Genomic DNA, 25,745 nt, shown 5'->3' with positions numbered 1-25,745 from the left:
GGCCCAGGATGGACATGTCGTCTGAGGAATGTGAGGGGGAGTTAGAATGGTTCGTGACTGGGAAGTGCAGTTGTTTATTGTGAACTGAGCGGAGGTGTTCTGTAAAGCGGTCCCCAAGCCTCTGCTTGGTTTCCCTAATGTAGAGGAGGCCGCACTGGGTACAGTGGATACAGTATACCACATTGGCAGATGTGCAGGTGAACATCTGCTTGATGTGGAAAGTCATCTTGGGGCCTGGGATTGGGGTGAGGGAGGAGGTGTGGGGGCAGGTGTAGCACTTCTTGCATTTGTAGGGAAACGCTGGGTGTGGTGGAGCTGGAGGGTGGGGCAGGTGTAGCAGATAAGCTAGTCATGGAGAGAGTGGTCCCTCCAGAAAGCAGACAAGGGTGGGGAGGGAAAATGTCTTTGGTATACATTTCAGATATGCTGTCAAGAGCAGCAATCCCAACGAAGAAACTGCAGGATTCTACGTCAGAGTATGAAAACTTCTGGATTCAATGTGAAGCAGCAGCTCATCATGCTCTGGAAATCATCCACCCAGCAGACAGCCTGAATAAAACAGGCAGATCAAGTCAATTATCCAATGAGGGGTAGCAACTCTAAGTGTTACAGGAAGTTGTGATGTAAGGATGATGAAAAGGCATCAACACCTGTTTTAATAAGATTGTATTGGGCAATGCAAAGATGAATTAACAGCTCAGGTCGTCGTATAATGAGAAAGAAATAGTCACTATTCCCAAGGAGATCAGAGGAGAGATGTTAAAGCATACTTCTGCAAACCACAAAGGAATTGAGTCATCTGGGGAAAGTATGAACAGAAACAAAGTTGCTGGAAAGGCTCAGCAGGTCTGGCAGCATCTGTAAAGGAGAAAAAAGAGTTAACGTTTCGGGTCCAGTGACCCTTCCTCAGAACTTCCTCAGATCCTAAGTTTTGAGGAAGTGTCACCGGACCCAAAACTTTAACTCTTTTTTTCTCCTCTACAGATGCTGTCAGACCTGCTGAGCCTTTCCAGCAACTTTGTTTTTGTTCCTGATTTACAGCATCCGCAGTTCTTTTGGTTCCTATGGGAAAAGTATGAGGCCAAACATGAGCAATGAAATCAGTGCCATGCTGGCAATGAATTCCAAGCCCCCCAAGCTAGAAAGCCATTAATGGCACATGACATCACAGACAGACGTGGATGAAGCTGGGAGTGGATCTCTTCGCTCTCACAGGAACTGTAGAATGCTATACTGATAACCAGGAAATGGTCCTGTTGACTTCCCACTGAGATTGCTGAATCTCACGAAAGTAAACTTCAGTTGTTACGTCAGTCCCACCATTCTCCTGAGTGACAGTGGCTGTCAATTCACAAGTAAAGATTTCGGTCACTTCATAAATGATTAAGAAATTCAACACCACATAACCATCTCCACACTATCTCCAATCAAATGGAAAGTCTGAGGTGGTAGTTAAAATTGCCAAAGGAATCACAACAAAAATCAATCAGATTGACAGTAATGAAATCAATTAACCACATCCTTCATACATAGCTGTGTGTTTGTCACTCTGTCTCAATTCTTTTCATATAACTCCCAAAGCCATGCCATCTGATACAGAGTTCCTTTTCCACTTTGTTTTTCCTCCAAGCTTCACAGCCTTGACAGGGACAGCAAAATGTTGCTTGATCCTACAATTGATCTTATCGGCAACAAATGAAGGTAGCACGACTGAACTGGATCCAATTACTAAAATCGATTTTCCCATTAAATTTGTTTTTAGGTGAGAGCTGTTTATTCCAACAGAGTAAATGTCTCACCCAGATGGAAGAAACATATTCCAATACCATGTATAGTTCAGTAAGTATTACAATCAATTTTCAGTCTTTACTTGGTTACATAGGGTTGGATCTTTAGGTATTTACCATCTATTTTCTGCCAAAGCCTAGACGCACATGAGAAATTTGATGAGCAATGTCATGTCATGCTCCTTCACCTACATCCTGTCTTCACCCTCCCTACTCTCCTCTCCCTGCCTATAATTCACATCCTCTACAGCCTACCCACCATTCATAGAAATTCCCATTGGATATGATTGAAGGCTTGCAACTATGCTGGGACAAAAACCTGGAACTCAAGACAACAGAAATATTTTTACTCATGGATATCATAGTAACACTGGGAATGTAAAACATTATCAGCTTGTAGGTGAGAAGAAATCTCACATTTAGTACAATCACAGAGTTTATTTCTTTAAATTCCAATCTTGTTTCAAGAGTATTCTCTTCCAATCCTAACATTCCCCGATATGCGAAATCTCACAAGATGTGGATTATAACTGTGTACCTACTGCTTTAATCCAAATTTATTTGATACTGGTCAATGAGAGCAAAGGGGGACAGACAGGTTTGAAATTCCCTTTATTACCAACCCACGAACATTTCAACTCAAATCCTGCTGGAACTTGAGAAAGTCACCCTTAAAATATGGATCATCACGATCAAATGCAATCAATTTGAATGCTGTCATTTTCTTGGGAGATTTTGTTCTCCTTCCTCAGGGAATTAAGATTGAGAGAGTTGATGAAAATTTTGTATAAATAGTTTACAAAGAGCAGTCTTGATGATGTCTTTTCCACTTTCTTGTTTTGCCTTGACATGAATGATAATGGATCAAAACCAAAACTTTGCTCATGATCTCAGCAGCAAACAAGAGCCCAAAATTCCCTGGAAATTTTCAGAATTAAGCTGATAAAAGATCTGAGTTGTACCATTTCCCTCCAATCAAATTCCCATACCTCATGATTCACTGCTAAATATTGGAGTTACAAATTTCCTTAATTACATTCCTTGCCCTCGAGTTGCACCTTAACCCACTGACATAATTTTTGACAAGGTCCCACTTGCAAGACTGACTGAGCATGTTCAAGCACATGGGATTGAAGGAAACTTGGCGAGATGGATCAGAAACTGGTTTAGTAAGAGAACACAAAGGCTAGTGGTAGAAGGCTGTTTGACTGACTGAAGGCTGGTGTACAATGGTGTACCACAAGGATCAGTACTGGGACCCTTAGTGTTTGTTATATACATAAATGATATAGATTAAAATGTGGGGGAACGTTAACAAATTTACATATGACACCTTGAGACTTTATAAAGCTCTAGTTAGGCCCCATTTAGAATACTGTGTCCAATTTTGGGTCCACACTTCGGGAAGGACATACTGGTGCTGAAGTGTGTCCAGAGGAGATTCACACGGATGATCCCTGGAATGGTAGGTTTAATGTATGATGAACGGCGAAGGATCCTAAAATTGTATTCATTAGAGTTTAGAAGGTTGAGGGGAGATCTAATAGAAACATACAAGAGAATGCTTGGCTTAGAAAGGATGGATACTGGGAAGTTGTTTCCATTAGGTGGGGAGACTAGGACCCATGGGCACAACCTTAGAATTAGAGGGGGTCAATTTAAAACTGAAATGAGACGACATTTCTTCAGCCAGAGAGTGGTGGGCCTGTGGAATTCATTGCCACGGAGTGCATGGAGGCCGGGACGTTAGATACCTTCAAGGCAGAGATCAATAAATCCTTGATCTTACAAGGAATCAAGGGCTATGGGGAGAGTGCAGGGAAGTGGAGTTGAAATGCCCATCAGCCATGATTTAAATGGTGGCGTGGACTCGATGGGCCAAATGGCCTTACTTCCACTCCTATGTCTTATGGTCTTCTGGTCTTAAGATTGTTAAAGTTGGTTAGTAGCGAAGAAGATGGTTGTAGGTTGCAGAAAGACAGAGATGAGTTGGTCAGATGGACAGACCAGTGGCATTTAACTCTGACAAGGGCAAGATGATGCACTTTAGGTGAAGAAACAAGGTGAGGGAGTATTTAATGACACGGGGTAGCATAGAGAAACAGAGGGATCTTAGGGTAGCTATCCATAGATTCCTGAAGTTGGCAGAGCATGTGAGTAGGATTGTTAAGAAGGCAAATGAGATACTTGCTTTCATCAGTGGAGGCATAGGGTATAAAAGCAAGGAGGTAATGTTGGAGATAACAAGGTGTAGAGCTGGAGAAGTACAGCAGGCCTGGCAGCACCAGAGGGGCAGGAAAGCTGATGCTTCAGGTCTGGACCCTTCTCCAGAAATCTGAAGGAGGGTCCAGATGTGAAAAGTCAGCTTTCCTGCTCCTCTGATGCTGCTTGAGCTGCTGTGTTCATCCAGCTCCGCACCTTCTTATCTCAGACTCCAGCATCAGCAGTTCCTACTATCTCTGAGGTAATGTTGGAGTTGTACAGAGCGTTGGTTAGGCCACAGCTGGAGGGGTCAGTTACAAGAGGGCATAGTTTTAGGGTAAGGGACAGGAGATTCAGAGGGGATTTGGGAGAAAACTCAGTGGGTGGTGGGAATCTGGAATGCACTGCCTGAGAAGGTGGTAGAGGCCAGAAACCTACAACCTTTAAAAGATATTTGGATAAGCACTTGAAATATCATAACATTCCAGGATTTGGGACAAGTGCAGGAAATTGGGATTACCACTTCTAGTGGTAGTTATAGTAAGGAGTTGGACGAACATGGCAGGCCAAGTAGCATCAGAGGAGCAGGAAAGCTGACTTCTCAGGTCTGGACCCTTCTTCAGATTTCTGGAGAAGGGTCTAGGCCCGAAGCACCAGCTTTTCTGCCCCTCTGATGCTGCCTGGCCTGCTGTGCTTCTCCAGCTCTACACCTTGTTCTCTCCAGACTTGATAGGAAAAAGAATCTTTTCTGGGCTGTATAAGTGTATGAATGCAGGTCCCTCTGTATGAGAGTGGGCAGACAGCTAAGATTCCAGTCCAGCACAATCTGCAGTTCTCTCCTTACTCAGGGCTTCCCCCAAGTCCTGATTGTTAATGCTTATCTCCCTCTGAATTACGCTGCTTTTCCATTTGCAAATATATGCTAATTAGATACTCGAAAATTGCAGCAATAACTGTGTTTGGCAATCAATACTCTCAGGGGAGTGTCCTCGACCCAACCATTTTCAGCTGCTTCATCAATGACCTTCCTTTCATCATAAAGGTCAGAAGTGGGGATGTTTGCTGGTGATTACACATTATTCAGTACCATTTGAAACTCCTCAGATGCTGAAGCAGTCAGGTGCCCAAATGCAACAACATCTGGATGATATCCAGGTTTGGGCTGACAAATGGCAAATGGCATTCATGCCACCCAAGGGTCATTTTCAACAAGAGACAACCTAACCATCGCCCCCTTGACATTCAGTGGCATTGCCTTCACTGAATCCCCCAGTATCAACATCTTTCAGTGACCATTAAAGAGAAAATGAACTGAATTAGCTATATAAATATAGTGGCTACATGAACAGGTCAGAGACTGGGAAATCTGGCAATGAGAACTCAGCTCCTAAATCCCCAATAACTTAAAGCAAAATAATGTAGAGGCTGGAAATCTGAGACAAACACTGAGAATGCTGGAGAAACTCAGTTGGTCTGGCGGCATCTGTGGAGAGTGAAACAGAGTTAACGTTTTCCCTCCAGTGGCCCTTCTTCAGCACAGAACGAAGGTAGCAGGTACTGACGAACATCACCCCCTGTAAGTTCCCCTCCAATCCCTTCACCATTCTGACGTGGAAATATATCACTGTTCCTTTGCTGTCGCTGGATCAAAATCCTGAAACTCCCTCCCTACAACACAGTAGGTGTACCCACACGAAATGAACGGCAACAGTTCAAGAAGGCAGCTCATCACCACCTTCTCAACAGCAATGAGGAATGGATAATCTAGTCTGGCCCAGTCTGTGATCCTACATCCCTCGAATGAGCAAAAAAAGGCTACAATTTCAAAGTGCTTCAGCTTACGTGTGACAGATAAAAATGAACCTAATGTTTATGTTCAATGTTTAGGGCCGGCCTTTGATCAGATGTTGTTTCCATTTGATTTAAAGTCATATTTACAATGGGATTAGCTTCCCACCTCGAATATACCCCCAATGAAAGGTCTTGCAAGGTCATAAGGCAATCTTCTCTGTGATTATTTACTTGTGATAGTATCCTGTTTAGAATACCTAATACTGTCAACAAACATTGCAGGATTTTACTATAATGCAAAAGACCTCTAGCATGCACATAATTAACAGCTGAAATATCTGAACAGGTTTGCGATAAACTTGGTTGACAAACAGAAAAATGTGGCTTCAATTGTTGAACTAATGATTCATTTTGACTCAACCAATACAGCTCCAGTACAATGCACAAATGACAACACACTGAAACACAAAGAGTCCACACATGGAAACCTGAAAGCAGAAATGAAAGTTCATCTCCTGCAGTTAATCTGTGTGAGTGTAGTGATCCTTAAACCCAACACAGACTTATCTGATTCCAGAATGGAGAAGGAAAAAGGCTAATGATTTTCTAATCAGAGAAACACTCAGAAGTTTATAAGCAGCTTGTCTTGGAGAACAATGTTTCATGTTGTCTGTGTTTCAAGTTGTCTCTGTCTAAGTTATCAAAATTAGTTCAAGCTCACTTTGAGGTGTAACATGAATGGGATACAGCAGAGATGTATACAGTCTGGCAGTCGAATGATAACGTGGTAAGAGTGACCCCAGTGCAGTAACTGGGTGCTGACGAAAAGAAATTATTACATTTGAGTTTTTAAAAGTTGATAACTGTCCCATAACATTCCCCAATAATCTATGTTTCTGCAACTTTTGTTTCAATCCATTGTTTGTTCTAATTTCCAAAAGCCTTCAGGATTTTATAGATATTTGATCGGACATAGTTTCTGTGGTTCTGAGGAAGGGTCACTGGACCCAAAACGTTAACTCTGTTTTTTCCTCCACAGATGCTGCCAGACCTGCTGAGCTTTTCCAGCAACTTCTGTTCTTGTTCCTGAATTATAGCATCTACAGCTCTTTCAGTTTTTATCTCATTTCTGTGAAAATTTGGCTATGCAATGTCTTATAAATATATATACGTTAACACATTCTTTGTACCTAGTCCATACTAAAGCCCCACTCAATCCCTGCCCACAGTATGCCAGACTCTGCTTCCCTTCTATGCCAGCTTCTAAATGTGGTACTCACGCCATCTCCCATACCCATACTGCATCCTGACACCATGTAACTGCACATGACCCTGGTCTCTCTTCCTACCTGTGAGCACATTTAATCTAGTGATTTAGGGGAAGACCAACAACACAAACATTAAACATGGGCAGCCTAACTCCCACAAGGACACATAAGGTTGGAGTCTGCTCACAACCATTGTTTTGATAAATTTTGTCAGATCCTTAATGCCCAGAAGGAGTCAGAATGATACCACACAGACTGCTTGAAGAGATCGATGGGGTGATCTGAATTAATCCCCATTGATGGGATTTTACCATGGTCAGCTTTTAAGTGGAATGATGACATGGGGAATAATGGATAGTTTGGGAATTTGAAGATCTAAATGGGTATTCCATATAACAACACACAAAAATCTTTTCATGGAGGAAACTTTGATCAAAACTATCTGCTTGTCTAGTATTTTTAGGAATGGAGATCTGCTGAATCCACCTCTTCGATTGATTATTCCCAAGCATGTAATGACAAATTGGGATAAGATTCTTGCCATGATAACTGAGAAAGCAAAGATCCAAACTGGAGCTGTCCGCAGGTGGGTGCTATTGAGAATTGGGAGATGATTGTTCTCTTGTTATTTTTCTTCCATATTCTTCAACAAGGTTAATCTATCGGGGGTGGGGGCATGGAGTATAATTAATTTCTTCTGTGTCATTAGCATAGCATTATCACAGTGATAAAACTGTACGCTTGGCAAATCAACAGCCTGTCTTTGCGGTAAGGTAGCTTCATCTCTGGGGGGAGGTGATGTGGACTAAACTGTTCAAGGAAATGCATCCTGTCTTTTGCAAAGCGTCACATTTTAGTTTTCATTGAATACTTTAATTTTGCAGCTTTGTTATTCATATCACAACATGCAGATTGAAAAAGATTTTGCACTGTTGAACTGAAGTTAGTTGTACATGATTAATTTATAAAGAGCAACAATTGTATAGCAACATGTGTTGTCTTTAAACGACCAAGAGTTAAACTATTGAATCTTAAGCCTGTAAAAGCCAGGCTTTAACAATGTAAAACATTTATTAACTTCTGATGGATTTTAATGCCATAGAATTTATGTAAAAGACTGTTTTTTGAATAGAAACCTGTCTCCAAAGAGCCTGAAACGTCAGCTTTCCTGCTTCTACGATGCTGTTTGGCCTGCTGTATTCATCCAGCTCCACACTTTGTTATCCCCAAAGAATGGACTCAATTTGTGCTGTAAACCTCTATAGCTAAGAAAGTTCTATAAATGTGCCAGATCTATCCATATCTAAACAATCCCATCTGCTGTTCTCAACTGTTCTCTCTGAAGGGCAGAAGGCTAAAAGGAGCTTTGATAGAAGTTTGTTAAGCCCTGAGAGGGCAAGGTAAAGTAGACAATGACTAACTCTTCCAGCTCGTAACAGAACCAAGATTCGGAGAGAACCTAAAGTAACATGTAACATAAGGAAAAATGTTTTCACACCATAATGGTAGGGTATGGAATACTCTGCCTGGAATTACAATGGAGGTAGAATAAGAGTCAATTGAAATATTTAAGAGACTTTTTGGGAATTATCCGTATAGATAACGGTGGGGTGAAAAAGTAGCAGAGTGACTTTGAGGCAAAATGCATATTTGGATATCCGGTGTAGATGGGAAGCTGATGGTCTAGTAGCATTATTGTTAGGCTGTTAATCCAGAGACTGAGGTAATGTTCTGGGGATCTGGGTTTGAATCTTGCCATAGCAGCTAGTAGCATTTGAACTCAACAAATATTTGCAACTAAGATTTATGATGACCATGAAACCAGTGTTCAAAAACAAAGTTGCTGGAAAATCTCAGCAGGTCTGACAGCATCTGTGAAGGCAAAAACAGAGTTAACGTTTCAGATCTGGTGACCCTTCCTCAGAACTGATAGTGGCTGGGAAAACGTCAGTTTATATGCAGAAAATAGAGAGGGGACTGACGTTTTCCCAGCCAGTATCAGTTCTGAGGAAGGGTCATTGGACCCGAAACATTAACTCTATTTTTTCCTTCACAGATGCTGCCAGACCTGCTGAGCGTTTCCAGCAACTTCTGTTTTTGTTCCTGATTTACAGCATCCGCAGTTCTTTCGGTTTTTATGAAACCAATGTTGACTGTCAGGAAAAAAATCATCTGATTCACTAATGTCCTTACCTGGTCTGACGTACATGAGACTCCAGACCCACAGCACTATTGTTGACTCTTAACTGCCCTCTGGGCAAGTAGGATGGTCAATAAACACTGTCCAAGCCACATCCTGTGAATGAATGGGAAAGAGCTCAATGTGCTGAATGGCCTCCTTCTACTCCAGATCATTCTGTGATTTAATGTTTATATTTTGAAGTATAGATGTATGTGAGAGACAATGCCAACATTCAGTATTTTGTTTTATTTCTAGGCAGGAATTACACTTGGCTATATTTCTATTTTGTGCTTAGAGTGCGCAATTAGATAAATGTGAGACTGTTACTGTATGGTTTACTGTATTGTTAGACTCATATTTGGTGTATTCTATATAACATTTCTCTTCATGGCTTAAATTTTCATACAAACCTCAATTGCTGCTGGTGAGAACAGATTCAACCAACTTAATCAGCACCCACTCTGTTCATAGATACATACAGTACAAAACACACTTTTCAATCTATCCAAGATAACAAAGTGTGGGGCTGGATGAACACAGCAGGCCAAGCAGCATCTTAGAAGCACAAAAGCTGATGTTTCGGGCCTAGACCCTTCATCAGAGCTTTCTGATGAAGGGTCTAGGCCCGAAACGTCTCAGCTTTTGTGCTCCTGAGATGCTGCTTGGCCTGCTGTGTTCATCCAGCTACACACTTTGTTATCTTGGATTCTCCAGCATCTGCAGTTCCCATTATCTCTGATTTCAGTCCATCCAGTCTGCACTGCCAAGAACTACTCAAAATCTACACTAGTTCCAATTTCTAGCACTTGATCCATTGGCTTGAATGTTTTGACATTTTAGGTGCTCATCCACATACTTTTTTAAAGGTTGTGAGGTTTTCTTCCTCAACTGCCCCCCAGGCAGGATATTCCAGGCCACCTAGCACCCTCTGGGTAAAAATGGTTTTCTTCAAGTGCCAGAGATAATGGGAACTGCAGATGCTGGAGAATCCAAGATAATAAAGTGTGGAGCTGGATGAACACAGCAGGCCAAACAGCATCTCAGGAGCACAAAAGTTGACGTTTCGGGCCTAGACCCTTCATCAGAGAGGAGGATGGGGTGAGGGTTCTGGAATAAATAGGGAGAGAAGGGGAGGTGGACCGAAGATGGAGAGAAAAGACAAGAGTTGCAGTGCTTCAAGTGCCTCCTGCTTTTCATTTTAGAACTATGTCCCTTGTTATTGACCCTTCAATTGAGGGGAACAGCTGCTTTCTATCCACGCTGCCAATGCCCCTCAATCTTATACACCCCCATCAGGACTCCCTCAACCTGCCCTGCTCTAAACAACCCCAGCCTATCCAACCTCTCTTCATTGCCATCCCAGGCAACATCCTGGTGAACACCCTCTGCAGCCCCTCCAGTGCAATTTCCCATAGTTTGGTGACGACCCCTGAGATGCAAGCTAATCTGAACCATACATGACATCGTATTAGATCTTGATTGAAGTTTCTGACCACACCCTGCCCTCCATCATAAAACCACCTCTTTCTCCAAAGTCTACCTGAGTAGTCTGCACTGATGTTTTAGTCTGCTCCTGAATCACAACCAGCCTGGTTTACTGCAAAGTTCATGGTCAGTTTCATACCTTCACTGTCATTAAATTTCAACTCTGTACCCAGACACTATCCCACTCGAACTCCTGCTCACCTATTGTCCTTTCTACATGGGTTAATCTTGGCTCCTGGCACCACTGATTCCCCTCCACTCCCAGTGTCTCACATTTAAAAGATGCATTTGCTTGTGCTTGTGTAAACAGTCTGACAGTCTTTCTTTGTTCAAAGTGATTTACAGATATAAGCTGTTGTAACTTTTGCTGCTGTAAATGCTGGTTAATGGTTAAGCTATTCAGAGGTGGGTGTCTGTTAAATTTTTTAACTGTGTTTTTTAGTGTGAAGATTCAATAAAGATGCAACAGAAGAACAACGTTGAGAACTAAATTATTATTCAAGCTCATTTGAATAGTAATTTGACATCATGGTGTCAGCAGTCACACGACATCAGATTATAGACAACTGGTTTATTCGAAACCACAAGCTTGTGAAGTGCTGCTCCTTCATTAGGTAAAGTCACCTGACAAAAGGGTAGCAGTCCGCAAGCTTGTGATTTCAAACAAACCTGTTGGACTATAACCTGGTGTAGTGTGACTTCTGACATGACCGAGTTTTGAGAAGATCTGTAGCTCAGGTTGAGGTTCTGGATGTGAGTTTGCTCGCTGAGCTGGAAGGTTAGTTTTCTCGTCACGTTTTTTTTTATTTGAAAAAATATACTTTATACATAAGATATACAAAAAATAAAACATATTTATACACCTACCCAGTCATGCAAGGCGCTCCGGGTTACCCGGGGGTACGTACACCAACTAAAAGAAAAAAACAAAGCAAAGAAAACACCCCGGCAGTCGTCACCCCGCACAGTCCCAGTTGGCCCCCTGACCAGTTGGGGAAGGCGCCAGCTGGGCCCAGTTACCAGATAGGGCCCTTTTTTCTATTATGGATGAGGGGTTTCATACGGTGGTCTTTCCCCACCGCGCCTTGGGGGCGGCTGCCCCAAGCTTTAGCACGTCCCTCAGCACGTAGTCCTGGACCTTGGAGTGCGCCAGTCTGCAACATTCGGTCGGGGTCAGTTCTTTCAGCTGGCAGACCAGCAAGTTGCGGGCAGAACAAAGAGCGTCTTTCACCGCATTGATGGTCCTCCAGGCGCAGTTGATGTTGGTCTCGGTGTGCGTCCCAGGAAACAGCCCGTAGAGCACGGAGTCCCATGTCACGGAGCTGCTCGGGACGAAGCTCGACAAATACCACTGCATCCCCCTCCAGACCTCCTGTGCATAGGCACACTCCAGAAGGAGGTGATCGACAGTCTCGTCACCCCCCCGCCTGTAGCCGCCTTGAGGGTAGCGTGTGGCCCTCCTGCACATTAGTTGGGTCCTTGCAGGGCCCTGGTGCCTTCCTCTCCTCCGGGGGGGGCTGGCCCCGCATTGCCCCTGCTGGCGACCTGGGCGTAGGTGGGCCCCCTCCAAATCTCCCTCGTCAGAGGAGCTCTTATAGCCCCCTTGTAGCTGCCTCTTCCCGCCTGATGGTTGCGGTTCCTGGGTCTGCCGACGCACCTTCCTCCTCGCTTTCCAGACACACATCTTGCGGTGGACTTGACACTGCGCACATCAATGCTCTCAACTCGTACCCCCATTGTGGGCAGTGATCGCAGTACCCTCCCCAAGTCCAAGGTCCAGCCCCTCTATCTGTCCCTTCATGCCCATTGCACGGGCTAACTGATGGATGCTCTCCGGGCTCAGGAATCCATCCGTGCTGCCTTCCGGGTGGCATCCCCCCGTCGGGGGTACGGAGGCAGGAGAGTCCGGCTCTGGGCCAGGCTGGGGACGCGCTGTTTCCTCCTTCCCGCTTGGAAGTTCTAGGGGGCAGCACGTGACTGGACCTCCTGTTTCTGCAGGAGTGCGGGATACCACACCTCAGCATGTACGGGAAATGGTCCGGCGCCTGGACCTGTGGGCCTTCAATCTGGTCAGGGTGTAATGACTGTTGCTCCTCAGGCCTGGCTATTCTGCTGCGGGGGGCGCAACTTCACCATCTCTCAAGTTCAGGAGATGGTGGGGGGGCGCCTCCTAATGGCTGACGTCACCTACAGGAACGCTCCCCTGAGGCTGATCAACGTGTACACCCCAGCAGTACGGAGTGAGCGGTTGGCCGTCCTGCAGCGGCTTCCACCCCTGCTGGCTACGTCCAGGCCGGTCATCCTAGGCGGAGACTTCAACTGCTTCATCGATGCAGATGGAAGATCCATCGTGGGGACAGCGGGTGGGGGGAGTCAACTGGACGTCACGTCCAGATTCCTGATGGACACGGTGAAGGACGCCAAGCTGCTCGACGTCTTCAGCACCCCTGCAGACGGAGCGCAGCGGAGGTACACCTGGTCGCAGTCAGACGGGACTATTCACTCAAGGATAGACTTCCTGTTTGTGTCACGGACGTTCTCGGTCAGGTCCACCGGCGTCGAGCCGGTGTTCTTCTCTGACCACTGCCTTCTGCTGGCCGACTGTCACTTACAGGACGACCAGCCGGCCGGCAAGGGGACGTGGAAGCTCAACACGACTCTGTTGACCCCAGAGAACGTCGAGGAGCTTAAGAGGGAGAACGCCGGTTGGAGAACCGTGAAACCCCTCTTTGAGTCTCCGGGCGACTGGTGGGAGACGGTGAAGGAGAACATTAAGAGGTTCTTTGTCCTCAAGGGTGTTCAGAAGGCGAGAGAGAGGCGGGGAAAGCTGTTGCGACTCCAGGAAAGGGTGCAGAACCTGCTCCTTCTGCAGTTGATGGGGGTCGATGTCACGGAGGACCTCCGTGAGGTGAGGGGCCAGCAAGCCTCGCTCTTCGCCGCGGAGGCCTCCAAGGCAATCTTCCGGTCCAGGGTCCGCTCCGTCGAGCAGGACGAGACATGCTCACGTTTCTTCTTTCAGAAGGTGCACAAAGACAGCTCTGTGCTTAGCCGGCTGAAGGAGGATGACGGCTCGGTGATGTCGTCTTGGCCCGACATTTTGAGGATCAGCAGATCCTTCTATGCCGGACTGTACGACACGAAGCCCACAGACAGCACGGCCTCCGAGTCGTTCCTGTCATTTATCACGGAGGTCTTAGACGACGCCACGAGGGAGTGGCTGGACTGGCCGATATCCCTGGACGAGCTGACCAGAGCCCTCAAGTCCTTGGAGAGGAATAAGACTCCTGGGAGCGACGGCTTACCGGTCGAGCTGTATTCCGCTCTGTGGGACCTGGTCGGCCAGGACCTGCTGGAGATGTACGATAGTGCGCTTCGGGCAGGGGAAATGTGCAAGTCCATGAGGAAGGGCATCATCACCCTCATTTACAAGAGGAAGGGGGAGAGGGAAGAAATTAAGAATTGGCGTCCCATTTCACTATTGAATGTGGACTACAAAATCCTGGCCAAGGTCATAGCCAACCGGGTCAGGTCTGTCCTGGAGTCGGTGATTCACCCTGACCAAACCTGTGCTGTGCCGGGCAGGAAGATCGCTGAGAGCCTCGCCCTCATCAGGGATATGATCGCCTACGTACAGGACAGGCGGGTGGACACCTGCCTCGTCAGCCTGGACCAGGAGAAGGCCTTCGACAGGGTCTCTCATGCTTACATGAGGGACGTCCTCTACAAACTGGGGTTCGGGGAGGGCATCCGCAATTGGATCCGGCTGCTCTACACCAACATCGTTAGCGCAGTCTCGATCAACGGGTGGGAATCGGACAGTTTTCCCGTCAGATCTGGAGTCAGGCAGGGCTGCTCGCTCTCTCCTGCCTTGTTTGTGTGCTGTGTGGATCCCTTTGCCACATCCATCAGGAAGGACGTGAGCCTGAAGGGCGTGACTATCCCAGGCAGCGGAGGCCTTCAGGTCAAGACCTCCCTGTACATGGATGATGTCGCCGTCTTCTGCACCGATCGTCGGTCGGTGAGTAGGCTATTGGACATCTGCGGCCAGTTTGAAATGGCCTCGGGTGCCAAAGTCAATAGGGGTAAGAGCGAGGTCATGTGCTGAAGGTGCTGGGTGTTTGGTTCGGTGGAGCTGGGGCGTGCACTGAGACTTGGGAGGAGTGTATCACCAAACTGAAGCAGAAGCTGGGCAGGTGGACGCTCCGGTCCCTCTCCATCGCGGGTAAGAACCTGGTTGTCAGGTGCGAGGGGCTTTCGGTACTGTTGTATGTGGCGCAGGTGTGGCCTATTCCCTGGACCTGCGCCGCTGCGGTCACCCGGGCCATCTTCCACTTCATTTGGAGTTCAAGGATGGACCAGGTCCGCAGAGACACCATGTACAAAGACCTGGGAAATGGGGGAAAGGGCGTACCGAACGCCACCCTCGCCCTGACGGCTACCTTTGTGTGCGGCTGCATCAAGCTGTGCGTAGATCCTCAGTGCGCAAACACCAAGTGTCACTACTTACTGAGGTTCTACCTGTCCCTGGTGTTGCGAAGGATGGGCCTGGCCTCGTTGCCGCGGAACGCTCCGAGTAGTTGGACCGTTCCGTACCACCTGTCCTTCGTGGAGAAATTTTTGAAAGGAAACACCTTTGACCACAAGGCCGTCAGGCAGTGGTCAGCACGTAGTATCCTCAGGACCCTTCGGGAAAAGGAGAGGGTGGATCCCGTCGTGTGGTTCCCCACGCAGACTGCCAAAGTCGTTTGGCAGAATGCCTCATCGCCAGAACTTTCAAACAAGCACAAGGACATTGCTTGGCTGGCGGTGAGAGGGGCTCTGCCAGTGAGATCCTTTATGCATGCCCGGAATCTCTGCACCACCGCACGCTGCCCCCGAGGTGGCTGCGGGGGGGACGAGACTGTCGATCACCTCCTTCTGGAGTGTGGCTATGCGCAGGAGGTCTGGAGGGGGATGCAGTGGTATTTGTCGAGGTTCGTCCCGAGCAGCTCCGTGACGCGGGACTCCGTGCTCTATGGGCTGTTTCCCGGGACGCACACCGAGACCAACATCAACTGCGCCTGGAGGACCATCAATGCGGTGAAAGACGCTCTTTGGTCTGCCCGCAACTTGCTGGTCTGCCAGTTGAAAGAACTGACCCTGACCGAGTGTTGCAGACTGGCGCACTCCAAGGTCCAGGACTACGTGCTGAGGGACGCGCTAAAGCTTGGGGCAGCCGCTGCCAAGGCGCGGTGGGGAAAGACCACCGCATGAAACCCCTCGTCCAGAATAGAAAAAAGGGTGTTATCTGGTAACTGGGCCCAGCTGGCGCCTTCCCCAACTGGTCAGGGGGCCAACGGGGACTGTGCGGGCTGACCCCTGCCGGGGTATTTTCTTTGCTTAGTTTTTTTCTTCTTTTTTTTCCCTTTAGTTGGTGTACGTACCCCTGGGTAACCCGGAGCGGCTTGCATGACTGGGTAGGTGTATAAATATGTTTTATTTTTTGTACATCTTATGAATAAAACATATTTTTTCAAATAAAAATAAAGGTGACGAAACGTCTGAAAACGAACCTTCCAGCTCAGCGAGCAAACTCACAGCCAGAACTTCTGACATTGTCCACCCCAGTCCAACACAGATATCTCCATGTCATGACTTGATGATGTGATTGCTGTGAATATACAGATGGAGTGACATTGGTGAGCCTTTCAATCATTCCACCTGCCTCCAGCCAACCAGAGCACTGGAATGTAGAATGTCATTTTCAATGTTCTTTTACATTGTTGCCCTGTTATTACATTGTGCATTTGTATTTTTTTGAAAAAAGACATTATTGGTATCTCATTCAGGTGTATTTCAGCCTCAATGAAAAGTATTTTATTTTCTTTAGACTTTGTACAATGAATGGACAGATTATAGACAGTGGGGAACAGTTGGAGAGTGGACAGTACTATGTAGCTGTGGGATCTGAGAAGTTCAAACATCTTCCTTACCTTAAACTCCTTGTTTGCAAAATGCCATCACAAAATACTTTCAGGTAATCTCAGTTCATGTACTTGCTTTTGTCTTGTTCCGCTGTCTTACTAACTCAGTTCAACTCTCTCACTTTGAGGCAAATTACATTGAAGTGACTAGTTGGAGCTGAAATTCGACTTACATTGATAAATGGGTGAATGTATGTTTTACTTCATAAAGCCTAGACTGTAAACTGAATTGTATCCTCCTAAATCACACAAAGCTCTGCATTCCCAGGTCTATGTTGAATTGGCATCAGACCATATTGTTCAGATTAAAGATACTAAACAATGAATAATGGGTGCCAGATTGATCTAAACAACTCAATGCACTGACACCATGAATTATAATAAGCAATTGACCAGACCTTCATGTTTATATCATCAGCTGCTGGAGCTGTGCTTTATGTCATGTTGCACTGACAATGTTTTTGAATCCATTCCATCTTATGAACGGGGAAGAGCATCTTGACATGTTGCAAGCTCTACCACATACAGTGCGACAAACACAGTGGACAACAAACCTCTCGTTTAAAATGAACACAGAATGCAAGTCCAATTAAACCTCTCATTTAATAGGAACACAGAAAGCAAGTCCAAATGGCTACAATGGACCTTTTTGACGTAGTTTTAATATAAGATAATACTGTAAACTAGAGGCTAAGCTTTGACCAGGAATATGGTAACACAAAGTGGATGACTTATTTTATTTGTAGCTAAATATGTTGTTAATGTTTTCTTTCTGTGAAATCTCGAAGCTAAAGAAATGCTGTAGGAAAGGTACTCCTCTCTATCTGTGAGACTCTGAGTTAGAAACAGAGAAAATAGGAGCAGGATGCAGCCATTCAGCCATTTGAGTCTGATTGTCCAATTCAGTACCTAATCCTGCTTTCTCCCCATAACCTTTGATCCCATTCACCCAAGTGCTATATCTAGTCACCTCTTGAATACATTCAATGTTTTGGCATCAACGACTTCCGGTGGTAATGAATTCCACTGGCTCACCACTCTTTGGGTGAAGGAATGTCTCCACATTTCCATCCTAAATGGTCTAGACTGTGACTCCTGGTTCAGGACACACCCACCATCGGGAACAACCTCCCTGCATCTATCATGTCCAGTCCTCTTAGATTTTTATAAATCTCAATGAAATCCCTCCTCATTCACCTGAACTCCAGCAAAGACAAGCCCAACTTAGTCAATCTCTCCTCAAACATCAGACCCACCATCCCCGCAATCAGCCTGGTAAACCTTCGCTGCATTCCCTCGAGAGCAAGAGCATCCTTCCTCAGTAAAGGAGGCCAAAATCGCACACAATATTCCAGGTGTGGTCTCACCAAGGCCCTGTACAACTGCAACAACACATCCCTGCTCCTGTACTCGAAATCTCTCGCAATGAAGACCAACATACCATCTGCCTTTTTTACCGCCTGCTGCACCTGCATGCTTACCTTCAGCAACTGGTGCACAAGGACTCCCAGATCCCACTGCACACTCCCCTCTCCCAATTTACAGCCATTCAGGTAATAATCTGCCTTCTTGTTTTTGCTTCCAAAGTGAATAACCTCACATTTATCCAAATTATACTGCATCTGCCATTGATTTGCCCACTCACCCAACCTGTCGAAGACATGCTGAAGGTAGGCTAGCTAGTAATATTAGAAACGATAGTAAAAGTTTCTTTCAATACATAAGAAACAAACGAAAGACAAAAGTAGACATTGGACCGCTCCAAATTGATGCTGGAAGGCTAGTGATGGGGGATAAGGAAATAACTGAAGAACTTAATATGTACTTTGCGTCAGTCTTCACAGTGGAAGACATGAGTACTATGCCAACAATTAGAGAACCAGGGGGCAGCGTTGAGTACGGTAGGCATTACAAAAGAGAAAGTGCTAGAAAAGCTAAAAGGTCTAAAAATTGATAAATCTCCTGGCCCCGAAGGGCTACGTCCTAGAGTTCTGAGGGATGTGGCTAAGGAAATAGCAGAGGCTTTGGTCGTGATCTTTCAAAAGTCACTGGAATCAGGGAAAGTCCCAGATGATTGGAAAATTGCTGTTGTAATTCCCTTGTTTAAGAAAGGATCAAGGCAAAAGATAGAAAACTATAGGCCGATTAGCCTAACCTCGGTAGTTGGTAAAATTCTAGAATCCATTGTTAAGGATGAGATTTCTAAATTCCTGGAAGTGCAGGGTCAGATTAGAACAAGTCAGCATGGACTTAATAAGGGGAGGTCATGCCTGACAAACCTTGAAGAGGCAACAAGTATGTTAGACCAGGGAAACCCAGTAGATGTTATCTATCTAGACTTCCAAAAGGCCTTTGATATGGTGCCTCACGAGAGGCTGCTGAGCAAGGTGAGGGCCCATGGTGTGCGAGGTGAGCTACTGGCTTGCATTGAGGATTGGTTGTCTGACAGAAGGCAGAGAGTTGGGATAAAAGGCTCTTTATCAGAATGGCAACCGGTGACGAGTGGTGTCCCGCAGGTTCAGTGTTGGGGCCACAGCTGTTCACCTTATACATTAATGATCTGGATGAAGGGACTGGGGTCATTCTGGCGAAGTTTGCCGATGATACGAAGATAGGTGGACAGGCAGGTAGTACTGAGGAGGTGGAGAGGCGGCAGAAAGATTTAGACAGTTTAGGAGAGTGGTCCAGGAAATGGCTGATGAAATTCAATGTGAGTAAATGTGAGGTTTTGCACTTTGGAAAAAAGAATACAGGCATGGACTTTTTCTAAATGGTGAGAAAATTCACAAAGCAGAAGTGCAAAGGGAACTGGGAGTGTTGGTCCAGGATTCTCTAAAGGTTAATTTGCAGGTAGAGTCCGTAATTAAGAAAGCAAATGTAATGTTGTCGTTTATCTCAAGAGGGTTGGAATATAAAAGCATCGATGTGCTCCGAGGCTTTATAAGGCTCTAGTTAGGCCCCATTTATAATACTGTGTCCAATTTTGGGCCCCACACCTCAGAAAGGACATACTAGCCCTGGAGCGTGTCCAGCGGAGATTCATACGGATGATCCCTGGAATGGTAGGTTTAACGTACGATGAACGGCTAAGGATCCTGGGATTGTACTCAGTAGAGTTTAGAAGGTTGAGGGGAAATCTAATAGAAACTTACAAGATAATGTATGATTTAGAAGGGGTGGACACTAGGAAGTTGTTTCCGTTAGGCGGGGAGACTAGGGCCTGTGGGCACAGCCTTAAAATTAGAAGGGGTAAATTTAAAACTGAAATGAGATGACATTTCTTCAGCCAGAGAGTGGTGGGTTTGTGGAATTCATTGCCGCAGAGTGCAGTGGAGGCCGGGACGTTGGATGCCTTCAAGGCAGAGATTGACAAATTCTTGATCTCAGAAGGAATCAAGGGCTACGGGGAGAGTGCAGGGAAGTGGAATTGAAATGCCCATCAGCCATGATTTAAATGGCATAGTGGACCTGATGGGCTGAATGGCCTTACTTCCACTCCTATGTCTTATGGTCTTCTGGTCTTATCCTCGTCACAGCTCACCCTCCCAGCCAACCTGGTATCATCTGCAAACGTTGAGGTGTTACATTTTGTTCCTTTATCCAAATCATTAATATACATTGTGAATACTGGGGTCTCAGCACTGATCCGTGTGCCACTCCACTAGTTACTACCTGCCAATTTGAAAAGGACTCATTACTTCCTGTTTCCTCTCTGCCAGCCAATTTTTTTATCTACTTCAAGTGCTCTTCCACCAATCCCATGTGCTTTAATCTTGCGCAATAACCTCTTATACAGGTCTTTGTCAATCGCTTTCTGAAAGTCCAAATATGTGACATTGACTGGCTCCCACTTGTCAACTCTACCAGCTACATCTTCATAGAATTCTAACAGATTGCCAAGCATGATTTCCCCTTCATAAATACATGCTGACTCTGTCTGATCCTGCCACCCCTCTCACCTTGTAATCTGTTAAAGGAAATGTGAAAAGTGGTATAGCCTGCCTCTCATCCTCCAACCAGTTATAAAGGAGAGGCTAAATGAAACCAAGACAATAAAGTGTCTAGGCCTGAAACATCAGCTTTTGTGCTCCTGAGATGCTGCTGGGCCTGCTGTGTTCATCCAGCTCCACATTTTGTTATCTAGGATTCTCCAGCATCTGCAGTTCCCATTATCGCTAAATGAAACCAATCCCTGATACTCTCTTTATAAGCAATAAGTAACAATTTATTTATCCAACTCTAACAAGTGAATAAATTAACAGAACTACTAATAAACTGAACAATTCCCTTCCTAACTACTAACTATCTCTGAATAAAACAAAATTCTGAAGGTATGCTGTTCCAATTAATAGAAGTTCCGCTCATATAAACCAAAATAATAATTTAAAACTGATTAAAATGTAATGCCTTGAAATTACAACCAGGATGCTTCTTCTGGCATGCTCCATGCCCTATCCACTGATCCTCTGCCAGGAATGTCTTTCTCTGTTGAATTCTTGTGGCAAGAACATTAGCTAAGATGACCCGCATTGAGATGCATTTTTGGATTATAATAAGGCAATTTGAGTTCAGCCAAGTGGGATTGTTGTCTGCCGCATATCTTCAATGCAGTAAAATGAAAACTGTTCAACCACATCTGCAAATGTGAACATGAATGGAGACTTCAGAAAAAAGACACACTGACTCTTAATGGATCTTTTAATGAAGGTTTCATAAAGGGAGAAACAGTAAATAATTGTTATATGAATATTCCTTTTACAGGCATCAACAAATGGTCAAACACAAGAATCACAGCAAAGAGGTAAATCATCAGCAACTGAGTATAAATGAAAGACCCGGCCGACTGTGATTGAAACAAGGCTGGGGGGGAGGGTCAGCTGTGAGAAGGATGTTGAGCGACTTCAGTGTGATTTGGACAAGCTCAGTGAGTGGGCAGATGCATGGAAAGTGGAATATAACGTGGTTAAATGTGAGGTTATCCACGTCCATCACAAAATCAGGCAGGCAGCCTTACTATCTGAATGGTGATATAACGGGAAAGGGGGAGCCGCGTCAAGATGTCAGGTGTCAGAGGTAGTTTCTTTACTCAGAGAGTAGTAACGGAGTGGAACGCTTTGCCTGCAACGGTAGTAGATTCGCCAACTTTAGGTACATTTAAGTCGTCATTGGATAAGCATATGGACGTACATGGAATAGTGTAGGTTAGACGGGCTTGAGATCGGTATGACAGGTCGGCACAACATCGAGGGCCGAAGGGCATGTACTGTGCTGTAATGTTCTATGTTCTATGTTCTAAGATCTAGATGTCCCTGTGCACCAGTCGCTGAAGGTAAGCATACGGGTACAGCAGGCAGTGAAGAATGCAAATGGTATGTTGGTCTTTATTGTGGAAGAGTTCGAGTGCAGGAGCAGGGATGTCTTGCTGAAATTATACAGGGTCTTGGTGAGACCACACCTGTGGTATTGTGAGATGACAAGGTGTAGAGCTGAATGACCACAGCAGGCAAAACAGCATCAGACAAGTAGGAAAGCTAACGTTTCGGGCCTGGACTCTTCTTCAGAAATTGTGGGCAGTTTTTATCTCCTTACTTGAGGAAAGATGTTCTGGAGGCCTCATGGAGGGCGTGCAATGGTGGTTTGCCAGACTGATTCGTGGAATGGCAGGACTGACTATGCAGAGGGATTGGATTGGTTAGGACAACATTCATTAGAGTTTAGAAGAAAGAGTGGGGGAAAGCTCTTAGAAACCAATGAAGCTCTAACAGGACTAGACAGGGTAAATGTCTACACCTGTCACAGGGTATGCAATGATCTCGTGGTATTATCAGGGGGCTATTAATCCAAAGACCCAAGTAATGCTCTTGGAAATAATAAAATGTGAGGCTGGATGAACACAGCAGGCCAAGCAGCATCTCAGGAGCACAAAAGCTGATGTTTCGGGCCTAGACCCTTCATCAGAGAGGGGGATGGGGTGAGGGTTCTGGAATAAATAGGGAGAGAGGGGGAGGCGGACTGAAGATGGAGAGAAAAGAGGATAGGTGGAGGGAGTATAGTTGGGGAGGTAGGGAGGGGATAAGTCAGTCCAGGGAACCTGTCCATCTTCCCTGGACTGACCTATCCCCTCCCTACCTCCCCACCTATACTCTCCTCTCCACCTATCTTCTTTTCTCTCCATCTTCGGTCCGCCTCCCCCTCTCTCCCTATTTATTCCAGAACCCTCACCCCATCCCCCTCTCTGATGAAGGGTCTAGGCCCGAAACGTCAGCTTTTGTGCTCCTGAGATGCTGCTTGGCCTGCTGTGTTCATCCAGCCTCACATTTTATTATCTTGGATTCTCCAGCATCTGCAGTTCCCATTATCTCTAATGCTCTTGGAATCTGGGTTTGAATCCTGCCATGGTAGATGGTAGAATTTGCATTCAATAATAATCTGGAGTATAATGATGACCATAAAACCTTTACCAATTATCAGGAATAACCCATTTGGTTCAGTCCTTTAGTGAGGAAAATCTGTCATCTTTACCTGGTCTGGCTGACATGTGACTCCAGACCCACTGCAATATGACTGACTCTTAACTGCCCTCTGGGCAATTAGAGATGGGCAGTAAATGCTGATTTAGACAGCGACGCCCGCATCCATGAATGAATTAAAAAGAAATGGAGGGAAGATATTCCTGATCACCAGGAAGTCCAGTTTTGGGGGCAGGGGGTCACTGTCTCAGGACACAGGGTAGGGCATTTAGAACTGAGTGGGGGGCCTGAGGAATTCACTGCCAGAAAAAGTGGTTGAGGCCAAAACATTGAATATTTTCAAGGAGCTATTAGAGATAGCTCTTAGGGATTGTTCTTTGCTGAAGGGGTCAAAGGGTATGGGGAGAAAGCCAGGATATGGTGTAGTATAGGATCATCAGCCATGATCATATTTGAAAGGCAAAACAAAGCCAAGAAGCTGGTAGCCTTTTCTAATTAGGTAATGACTGATGGCAAAGGTTTTTATAACTTGTGTTCACAAATAGAATTTTATATTAAGTTCATTCAAACTGTTCAAAATTCAGGGGCACTGAATTCTATTTGTCATGGGGGTATTAGCTTTACATTTACATATGTTAAGATTTAATAGCTGCATTTGCTAATAGCTCCACCTTCCTCCTGAGTCCTAGGCTGGTAGTCACCATGTTAATGTAGCCTGTGTTTCCCTCTTCCAATGGGTCTTACAAATAGCAGCAAATGGGCGAGGGTAAGCCCATAAATTCAATTTAAGCAGAATTGTTAAATGAATACATTATTTAAATGTGGCAAATGGATTCAATCCAGCTTTAAGACACATGAATCAGAAAATTTCCTAGTTACATTGTACAATCCTTCCGCGCTTAATAGGGATTGGCAGAATATTTCTATAGCCCTGGACATTTAAACATTGAGAGAAATATTCTGCCCAATCCCTATTAAGCGCGGAAGGATTGTATAATGTAATTGGGAAATTTTCTGATCCATGAGTCTAAAAGCTGGACTGAATAATAAAAATTCTTGCCCAATGTCAAAACCTCATCTTTAACAGACAATATGTTCTGTAATTACTATTGTTATCATTCCAGCAGTAAATCATACATTACATATCCATAATCACATGGCTATAATTCACTGCTCGTTATAATCTCATCTAATCTGAATCCTGTTTGTATGTGAGAGATAGTAGGAACTGCAGATGCTGGAGAATCTTGGATAACGAGGTGTAGAGCTGGATGAACACAGCAGGCCAAGCAGCATCAGAGGAGCAGGAAGGTTGACATTTCGGGTCTAGACCCTTTTACAGAAATCTTCTGAAGAAGAAGGGTCTAGGCCCGAAACGTCAGCCTTCCTGCTCCTCTGATGCTGCTTGGCCTGCTGTGTTCATCCAGCTCCACGCCTTGTTATCCCTGTTTGTACGTAGTTGGTGGTTTGTTCAATTGGTTCGATGACTAGAGTATGGTACAGAAAGTAGGCAAGAAAATTAGTGTTTTTCTGGTCCAGGTGGTAGTGTCATTACCTCGAGCCAGCAGCCAAAGTTGAAGTACAGCCGGTTCTGGAAGAGAGTAATAACACTGAACGGGTTGATTACGAACAGTTTAATTGAGAGTGTTGATTCGATTGCTGTGCTGCCTTCGTGCTGGCCCTCCTCTTCAACCTATCTCACACTTGTGGACTGGTTACCCTCAGTCTGTGTGTAACCAATTATTGCTCTCCCAAAGAGAGAGCTTCCTGTGCTCCTTTGTACACTATGGTACCTTCTCGGCTCATGTACATTTCCAGTTTACGCTTCTACCATTCCTGTTTCATTAGTCATCGCTGAGACAGACAGATGTCTTCAACATCTCACCCAATTAGTTGTTATTCACTTGTAAACCTTGAAAAACTGTCTTCTTTTGAAAATTACAAGATTGAGAAAATGTTCCAACAGATTGAGAAACAGCTTTCAGTTCACAAGTGTTTAAATATAATTTAACTTTTATAGAGATTGGCACTATGGTCTTTTAATTTAGAATTATATTATAAAGAAATGAAAAGCAAACAACTGTGCCACTAATTATTTTCCCTTGTTTGTTTCTGGTGTGTGAAGGACTATGTTCTGTCCCAAGATGGAGTCAGTGATTCTGCACTGCTACCTTCAACTGTTAAGGTAATGGTCACACACGCTCAGCCTCACAGAATAAGATTTCCCACTTCCTCAGCCTTTATAGTGAAGAATGGTGATCTTCTAGCAAATACTTCCTTGCAGTGATAATCTGTTTGTTACCAGATCTATTTTATTGAATAGTGTTTGTCATGTGGTGGAATGACAACACAGGAGAGGCAGCTACTCCTCTCACCACCAGAGGGAACCACTGAGCAAGAAGCCTTGGAATTAACCAGAAAACCAGTGCAGACGTGAGAGGGGTTTTAATGAAATTGGTCTGTGATTTTATTTCTTTTGCCACGCACCCTTCACTTTACATCTATCCAAACATTAGAAACCAGTTTTCCGGATGGATAAATGGGCTCTTCCCTGAGGTGGAATACAACAACAAGAACAGGAGTAGGCCATTCAGCCC

At 45.1% G+C, this 25,745-nt stretch overlaps 1 protein-coding gene across 1 annotated transcript in view; it reads left to right on the top strand.

The window, feature by feature from the left end:
• The window catches only part of dcdc2b (doublecortin domain containing 2B), an 89,411-nt gene that overhangs the window by 42,856 nt on the left and 20,810 nt on the right, over positions 1–25,745 (top strand). The window contains exons 7-11 of the mRNA XM_048558296.2: positions 1,763–1,839; positions 7,503–7,634; positions 16,585–16,731; positions 21,440–21,479; positions 25,274–25,333. Coding sequence (XP_048414253.1) covers positions 1,763–1,839; positions 7,503–7,634; positions 16,585–16,731; positions 21,440–21,479; positions 25,274–25,333 — 456 coding nt within the window. The remainder of the gene's footprint in view (positions 1–1,762; positions 1,840–7,502; positions 7,635–16,584; positions 16,732–21,439; positions 21,480–25,273; positions 25,334–25,745) is intronic.

The sequence above is a fragment of the Stegostoma tigrinum genome, chromosome 24 (genome assembly GCF_030684315.1).
Source record: "Stegostoma tigrinum isolate sSteTig4 chromosome 24, sSteTig4.hap1, whole genome shotgun sequence".
Lineage (NCBI taxonomy): Eukaryota > Metazoa > Chordata > Chondrichthyes > Orectolobiformes > Stegostomatidae > Stegostoma > Stegostoma tigrinum.
The sequence above is the reverse complement of the archived record's forward strand: the minus strand, read 5'-3'. Positions and strand labels throughout refer to the sequence as shown.